Source organism: Equus quagga, chromosome 12 (genome assembly GCF_021613505.1).
Source record: "Equus quagga isolate Etosha38 chromosome 12, UCLA_HA_Equagga_1.0, whole genome shotgun sequence".
Classification (NCBI taxonomy): Eukaryota; Metazoa; Chordata; class Mammalia; order Perissodactyla; family Equidae; genus Equus; species Equus quagga.
Window position 1 is genome coordinate 13,098,458 of NC_060278.1, and position 9,437 is coordinate 13,107,894.

The window sequence follows — 9,437 nt, forward strand, 5'->3', positions numbered from 1 at the left end:
CCAATCAACTGATGAGTGGATAAAGAAGATGTGGTATGTATGTATGTATGTATGTATGTGTATACACACACACACACACACACACACACACACACACACAATGGAATACTACTCAGCCGTAAAAAAGACAAAATCATCCCATTCACAACGACTAGAATGGACCTTGAGGGTATTATGTTAAGCAAAATAAGCCACACAGAGAAAGACAAACATCAAATAATTTCACTCATTTGTAGAAGATAAACAAACTTATGGACAAAGAGAATTGTTTAGTGGTTACCAGGGGGAAGGAGGGTGGGAAGAGGTGAAGGGGTACATTTATATGGTATCTGACAAACAATAATGTACAACTGAAATTTCACAATGTTATAAACTATTATGACCACAATAAAAAGAACAAGTAAGTAAAAGTTAAAATTAAAAAAAAAAAAAAAAAGATTGTGGTGAACCAAAGTAAAATGACCGTGTCCTCCTAAAAGGAATCTAGGACTCAAGTCTTCTACCATCCATGCACAGGATCAAGTAAGAGCCCATACTACTCATCCCTTTCAAACACTCTAAGCCTCACCAGATTATTTCCCTTAAATCTACCAGGATTAATCTAATTATGACTTTGCCCCTGTTCAAATCAGTCACCAAAAGAAACCCCAGACTCCAGGTCAATCGTCACCTACCTCTTTCTTACTCAGCTATGAATATCTCCTATTTTGTCCACACCTTCCATTCCTCCTCAACAGCAGAAACCATTTTCTTCCACTGTACTCTCTGGAACTCAGTATCAAAGAGCGGCTATATAACTCAAACTTTTCTCTAACATTCCCTTGAGCCTCTTGCTCTAACAAAATCCTAGATCACCCCTGAATATCCAGTTCACTCTGCAGCTATCTCAAGTAAATGTCGGCTTTTTTATGCCAACAGCTCTGGTTTCAGTGGGTATGAGGGTGGAGTGGGTTTTCTTGCTCCTCAATTCTAAACCACTCTCTCTAAAGCCCTCCGGGGACAAAATCTCCTATCACCAGACCTTATCACTCACTACAGTGATGTTACAGTGATGATCGATCCCATAGGGCAGGATCTGGCAAAGAACAAGCCCTCCAGCCATCTGCTTGTTTCTGAACAGCTCTAGAGCTAAGAATGATTTTAATGTTTTAAAATGGTTTTAAAAAATTCAAAAAAAGAATTTTTCATGACACGTGAAAATTAGGTAAAATTCAAATTTCCGTGTCCATAATAAAGTGTTATGGGAACACTGCAGCATCCATTTGTTTACAAACTGTCTACGGCTATTTCTGTGCTACAATGGCACAGAGTTGAGTATGAGACAGAGCCTGTATGGCCCACAAACCCTAAAATATTTACTATCTTGCCCCTGAGAGAAAAAGTTAGCACCTACATTAATGTCACTCTCCAACAATACTCCCATTTTACTTCTCTGAGATCTTTTATAGCTTCCAATCTCAGTTCCTAGACAGCCTCTCTTCCAATGATCTTATCTTCAGCCCCTCCACCCCTGAACACATCCTAGACTCTGATATTACTAAATATTTGCAACCCTTCAATAATCTCTATTGCATACATCCTACTCTCTGACTACCTCTCATATTTCCAATTCACTCTCTACTACTCCAACAATCCTTTAATTCTGCCAGGAACTACAATTTATTAACCATTAATTATTAGTGTCCTTCATCCTCTATTGTCCTCACTTCCCTATCTACTGAGCTTAAATATGATTCATCTTTATAACCTCCCTTGCTCTCAACACTTTCACTGTACTCATATGGTAAAATAATAACCTGATTAAACCACACTCTGCAACCACATGCATACAGGTAAACAAGACTGGGGAAAAATAAAAAGCTGAGCGAACTGGTCACACTTTAAATTCTTGACCATGAACTTCAAGTGGAACCCTGTGGCCACTCAGCAATCATACCACATTTCCCTAGTAAATTTTCTTTCCCATTATTCTAGTTAACTCTCTCATTTTTTTTTTTTTCGCTTGAATCTCTACACTCCTCTCTCACCCTCACATCTGATAACTTTGTTCTCACTTCACTGAGAAAACCTAAAGTTACCAGATTTACCACAAATTCCCACCACTACATCTATCTATGCCCAGTGCATACTCCCCCATCTTTTGCCTTCCCTTCTGTTACTAAAGCCAACTTTTCTACTTGACAGTAGATCCCATCCCTTCTCATATTCTTAAGGACATCAATCCAACAATTTCCCTCTCTCTATTGGATCATTCCTCTAGCACACAAATATGCTATTCTCTCTCTCATTTAAAAAGCACCCTTCCTTATCTCTACTTCTCTGACCAGTTATCACCCATTTCTCTGCTCCTGTTTATAAGCAAAGCTCCTCAAAGCAATTATTTATACCCATTGTCTGACTTTTCTCCTATTTTCTCTCAAACCCGTTCTTATCAGCCATTTGCCTCCACCAGTACATTAAAACTGCTCATCAAGGTTGCTAATGATCACCATACGACTAAATACAATGGCTAGTCCTCATATTATTACATGACACAATTTACTTATTTCCTCTTTTCTTTAACTTGGCCTCCAAGCATATCACATCCTCTTGGAATTCTTCCAAACTCTGGCCTCTTCTCACAGTCGTCTTTGCTGGTTGCACCCCAGATCTTTCAACATTGGACCCTGGGGCCTCCGAGAGCCTCTTCTCTTTACCTGCACTCACTCCTCCACTGGTGACTGCATCCACTCTCATGCCTTGAAATAGCTCTATATGCACACAACTCCAAAATTTACATCCAAAGTCTGGACCTCTTTCCTGCATGCCAGATTATGTAGCCAACTGGCTAATCAACATTTCTACTTGGATGTCTAACAAATGTCTCAATCCTAACATATGCAGAACAGCCACCCAAGATGTCCACGTTCTAATCCCTGAAAACTGTGATGTTACAAGGCAAAAGGGACTTGGATAATATACTTAAGGTTACAGGCTTTAAAACAGGGAAATTATCCTGGATTTTCCAGGTAGGCACAATCTAATCACATGAACCCTTAAAAGAAGAGAACTTTCTCTGGCCAGAAGCAGAAGAGATGCAGCAGAGAGATTCCAAGTGTGGGAAAGATTCAACACGCCACTGCTGGCTCTGAGATGGGGGGACAGATGTGCAAGGACTGAAGAAAGCCTCTAGGAGCTAACAGCAGACTGTCCTGACAGTCAGCAAGGAAATGGGCTCGTTAGTCCTACAACTGCAAATCCAACCACCTGAATAAGCTTAGCAGATTCTCCCAGATGAGAATCCAAGTTATCCAAGACCTTGATTTCAGCTTTGAGAGACCCAGAGCAGAGAAACCAGCTGAGACCACCCAGACTCCTGGCATACAGAACAGTGAGATAATAGGTTTATATTGTTTTAAACTGCTAAATTTGTGGTAATTTGTTCTGGCAGCAATAGAACACTGGTACCATATCCAAAACTGAATTCCTCATCTTGCCCTCAACCTACCACATCCACAGTCTTTCCCATCTTTGTTAATAACAATTCCATTCCTTCTAGTTGTCTGGGCCAACACCCTTGGAATCATCTTTGGATCCTGTCTTTTCTCCCACACCTCTGATCTTACCTATAGGAAAGTCATGTGGGTTCTACTTTTAAATGTATTCAGAATCTGATCACCTCTCACTACGTCCACTGTTACCACTATGTCTCTCTAAATTATCTCAATAACCTCCTAATGACCTCCTTGTTTTCATTCCTGACTCTCTACAGTCTATCCACAATGAAACAGCCAAAGGACCTCTGGCTAGAGGTCCTTACAAAACCTAAGTCACAATATGTGACATTTCAGTTCAGAACCTTCCAAAGGCTCATTTTTCACTCAAACTAAAAAACAAAGTCCTTTCACTGGCTTATATAGCCCCACATGATTGGCCCCTCACCCTGGCCTCATCTCCTACTGCACTCCCCGCCTAGCTTATACTGTCCCAACCACCTGTCCCTGTCTCCATTTGTTTTCATATTAACCACATGATAATAATCGTAATATTTAACATTTACCAAGCAATGCTTACTATGAATCAGACATTGTTCTCATTGCTTTACATGTAATTGTCTCATTTAATTCCAGTAATTATTTCCCCCACTTTACAGATGATGAAACTGAGCTATAAGGAGAGAGGTTAATTAACTTGTCTAAAAGCTCAGTCAGTAAGTGGCAAAGCCAGAATTCAAAGTCATAGGTGGACAAATCCCACTCTATAGTCCAAATTCTTAACCTCAATGCCTCCCCACTTGTTATCCTTACTTAACATTCTTCACAAACAAGTATAGAATAAAGAGAAGGTAGGATGAAGAACTAAGAAATGGGAATTCTAAAGTGCTTATTGTAGGGTTAGAGAGGTGGGAAAAGTTAGAGGGAACTAGGACACTGGGAATGAAAATACTTCTCACGGTTAAAAGTCAGCACATAACTAGTTATTATATAAAACAAAATACGGCACTTAAAACTTACTTTTTCTGTAGTAACAGTCAAAGAAGGAACCAATGCAGGTGATGGTTCTGGTTGCTTCTTGTGTTTTTGTTTATGTTTGTCTTTTTCTTTATATTTCTAAAAATGAAGAGAAGTAAAATTCAATTTAAATCATAACATATACACACACACACAATAAAGATGAGATTCTTTTATAATTTAGTAATTTAAAAAGGTAATGAATCTTGCCAAAAAATAACTTTAAAAATCACTTCTTCTACAACTCAACAAAAAAATCAAACAACCCGATCAAAAAATGGGCAGGAGACAGAACAAACATTTCTCCAGGGAAGATATATGGATGGCCAATAGACACATGGAAAGATACTCATCATCACTAACCATCAGGGAAATGCAAGTCAAAACCACACTAAGATATCACCTTACATCCGCTAGAATGGCAAAAATAACCAAAACAAAAACTAACAAATGTTGGAGAGGTTGTGGAGAAAAAGGAACCCTCATACACTGGTGGTGGGAATGCAAACTGGTGCAGCCACTATGGAAAACAGTATGGACATTTCTCAAAAGATTAAAAATAGAAATACTATATGACCCAGCCATCCCACTACTGGATATCTATCCAAACAACATGAAATCAGCAATTCCAAAAGTCCCATGCACTCCTGTGTTCACTGCAGCATTATTTACAACAGCCAAGACATGGAAGCAACCTAAGTGCCCATCAACTGATGATTGGATAAAGAAGATATGACATATGTACACAATGGAATAACACTCAGCCATAAAAAATGATAAAATTGTCCCATTGACAACAACATGGATGGACCTTGAGGGTATTATGTTAAGTAAAATAAGCCAGATAGAGAAGACGATCTCTGTATGACTGCACTCATAGGTGGAAGTTAAACACGTAGACAAAGAGAACTGACTGGTGGTTACCAGGGGAAAGGGGGGGTGGGGGGTGGGCACAAAGGGTGAAGTATGCACACGAGTGAAAATGCGAATATATATAAGTCATTATGGAATAATACAGAACTCTGGTCCTATGCGATAGACACATCAAGAAACACATCCTGAGACGAGGACTGCAAATGTTCAGTAGAACAGACTGTGAACAGATTATATTCATATTATTAGCCTGTAAAATAGGAAATCTAATGACTTTCACTAAAGAGATTGGCTGATTTTAATAGATCAATAGAACAAAAGGAAATTCCAGGAAAAGACTCAATCATATATAAATACTTAGCATATGTTAAGGAAGGGATTCCAAATCAGCAGTGAAAGACTGAAATCACTTAATAATGGTACTAGAAAACCTGGTAAATCATTTGGGGAAATGTTTCTTATACAAAATAAAATAAAATCCAGATGGATTAAAGAATTAAATAAAAATTAAAATAATCTGAGAGTCTGGAAGATTTCAAAAATCTTTAATTTTAAGGAAGGAAAAACTTTCCTAAGTGTAAAAACAAAGTAAAAAATCAGAAAGGGAAAAGGCAGGTTTAGCTATTCAAATATGAAATACTTCTACATCAGTTTAAAAACCATTAAAAAGCAAAAAACAAACTGAGAAATGAATAAAGTTAACATGTCCCATTTTTAGTGCTGTTTAAATTTTTTATAAATCAGTAAGAAAAAAATACATATATATGCCATAGAACAATGTACAAAGGGCAATTCACAAAGAAATGATCACTAAAGAACAACAGCAGCAAATGTGCAACCCAGCTAATAAAGAGCTAAGATATTTTTCTCTGACCTAGTGATCAAAGCTGTTGTTTTGTTTTTAATGATAAGATTCAATGTTGCCCAGGTTATAGTGAAATGAGCACTTGCACACATTACGAGAGAATGTAAATAGGTAAAGGACAAAAAAAAGCAAGAATCAGAAACCATATAAAGGGGCCAGCCCCGTAGCGAGTGGTTAAGTTCATGGGCTCTGCTTCGGCGGCCCAGGGTTTCGCCAGTTCAAATCCTGGACGCAGACATGGCACCACTCATCAAGCCACACGGAGGCAGCATCCCACATCCCACAACTAGAAGGACCTACAACTAAAACTACACAACTATGTACCGGGGGGCTTTGGGGACAAAAAGGAAAAATAAAATCTATAAAAAAAAAAAAAAAAAAGAAAGAAAAGAAACCATATAAAGTTCTGCGTGCTGTGCTTCTGTGGTCCAGGTTCGTGGATTTGGATCCTGGGTATAGATATACTCCACTCATCAGCCACGCTGTGGAGGCATCCCACATAAAAAGATTAGAGGGAAACTGGCAAGGGATGTTAGCTCAGGGCGAATCTTCCTCACCAAAAAACCAAAAGAATTAGAAACCATAAAAATGTTGTCTGACCTAGTAATTTCTCCTCTAGGAGGTGAACAAAGGCTTAAATACAGTTTATTATACTACTATTTGCAACGAGAAAAAACCTGAAAACAATGTGAATGTCCACGAAGACGTGGTTGAAAAAATTATTATACAACCATATAACGGCCATTAAAATAAGCAAGTTCTGAAGGAATATTTAAGAGATTTAGAAAAATGGTTAAAAATGATATGAGTTTTACTTTAAAAATTTATGCAAGGAGAGAAAACAACCAGAAGGAAATAAACCATACTGGATATTTTTATGTAAAGCCACAGGTCAAGATAACCAGTGTCACTCCAAACTGAATTAGTGTGTATAATTAACAATAAAAATAACCAGAATTGTAGCAGTTTGTAGTTTACAAATATATATAAAACATATATGATCTAATTTAATCCTTAAAACAGCGCTGTGAGGATCTATTTCTATAGATCAGAAAGATCAGAAAGGAATGGCTTAAACAAACACAAAGTGGACTCTTTTATGTATATTCCCCCAAGAAACTTAACTAAAACCTTTTAAAAAGCAGATTTCTAAAAATTGAAAGAAAAAAAAATAGGTAAGGTACCCATGATGAGAAATTCTAAAACTGAAATTGAAAAGAGTGAGGGAAGGAAGGAAGAGATAAGGAGAGAAAAGTTTAAATTCTAAAGCAGCTTTAGTTCCAGAATGAACTATTTTCCATGTAAAGAAGCTAGGACAATTACATAGGAGTTACATAAGAAAGATCAACTAGTGTTCAAATTGGAATGAGTAAACAAATTGTTAAAGGAAAATTAAAGTACAAGACAATAGAGATAATACTTAAAATAAGCTCATGTCTTCAGATCCAATCTCAGAGTTTTGGAGAGTACACACGTAACCACTAAACCACTGACAGAAATGTTTGGGCTAAATTAGAAAGCGAATTCTGGAAAGAAGGCAATATTGACCTTGAGGTTACTTCTCAGAAGAATATTAGACTAACTTATTGACAAAGGTTTGCTAGCATCAAGGAAAGAATTTCATTATCACTATGTGCCAAGAAGGGTTCATCAGCAAAGCTCAATATTAGAAATTAATATTTAGCCATATTATAAGAAAGAAAATGACTATTAGTTGTTTTAAGATAACTCAATTCTCTGTGTTTGGATTGAGTGAATTTCTAAGTAAGAAAAGAATGCCTACGTCCCAGTAACTCCCAGTGCTTAAAAAGGTAATTCGAAATCACATCAAATCTTTCCACTGTTAATAAGTAAAAAAACAAATGGACAAAACTAGTGAAAGCAACATAGCAAACAACAACCCAACAGCAATCCAAACTGGAGGGATGGCAGGGGTAGACAATAATGCATTCTACAAAAACTGGTGACCAAGCAGAGAAATAGATTTTAGAAACACAGCAGTAATAGCCCTGGACTGAGCTGTAGGATTCAGCTCTTAATCCTTCTTCCGATTCCTTAAAATTCTGAGAATATCACAAAACCCCTCAAATCTGGAGAGAAGTAATATCCTCACACAGCTGAGAGATTAAAATCTAGTACACAACATTTAATCAAGTATTAGAAAAGAGAGCTGAGCCTGGGGTTCCATCAAAAACTGCATACTGCCCTAGCTGAGCTTTTATACTGCAACCTTGCCACTCCCTCTGGCTTCATAAAGAGGCAAAATACGTAGCTCTCCAATCCTACTCTCAAAAATGGTGAGAAGAGATTCAAGAAATTACCTAAATTATAATGGAGCAAATGTCTAAAAAGAGCCTCTCAAACATGAACAAGATGAAAAAAGTTGCACGGCAAAGAGACTACAGCCAAAAAGTAAACAACATAAAGAGCATGACATGTATAGGAAAACTAAAAACCTTAATCTAGGAGTAAATATAACTCAGCGTAAAGACAGTTCTCAGGGCCTACCTCACATACTAGGGGGCTCCAGAGTTTTATTTTTCCATTGGACAGGGAGCTGAGGCAATCTAGGTGCTGCTGGGACCTTGGTGGGTGGAAGGGACGCTACAGACATTGTTTTGAAGCTGTCTGACTGGCAAACACTGCTCCTACATGGATTGTATGCCGTAGATTAATAATCATAAAAAAGCAAAACTGCCCCCCAAAAAACCCTGCCCCATGCAAATAAAACTTAATTCTTAATTCTAGGTTCAAACAAAGCTCAAGAATGAGATGATAAAACAGAAAAACGTAAAAAAGAAATTCGAGATTACAGAACCAAAGTAACTTAAAAATTAAAACAGAAGTAGTAAATAGAAAGTGCAAGGAAAAGAATATACATCGTTGAAAATAAAAATACTGCTGAAAGAAAAACATGAAATGATCACAGTAACGCAAATGAAAAAAATAGCAGATATTAAAGCAATTAGAGAGAAACTCATACCTTTTAAGAAAACAAAGATGATCAAACACAAGGATAACTTGTGTCCCTTAAGGTAGACAATCCAACAAATGGAGAACAGAAGATGTATTCAAACATAAAGGTCCATAAAATAAAAATTTTAAAAAAGCATTCTGAAAAGTAGACTATTTACCAGTGAGACTTACTGTAGTCAAACTCAGCAGAATGCAAGGGGTGGGATGGGGGGGGGGGGGGGGGGGGGGGGGTG

General features: G+C 37.5%; 1 protein-coding gene across 16 annotated transcripts in view; it reads right to left on the reverse strand.

The window, feature by feature from the left end:
- Positions 1-9,437, reverse strand: part of MLLT10 (MLLT10 histone lysine methyltransferase DOT1L cofactor) — a 257,846-nt gene that overhangs the window by 100,431 nt on the left and 147,978 nt on the right. For all 16 annotated transcript variants that reach the window (XM_046678439.1, XM_046678438.1, XM_046678444.1 and 13 more), the window contains one exon: positions 4,494-4,589. In XM_046678439.1, the coding sequence (XP_046534395.1) occupies positions 4,494-4,589 (96 nt within the window). The remainder of the gene's footprint in view (positions 1-4,493; positions 4,590-9,437) is intronic.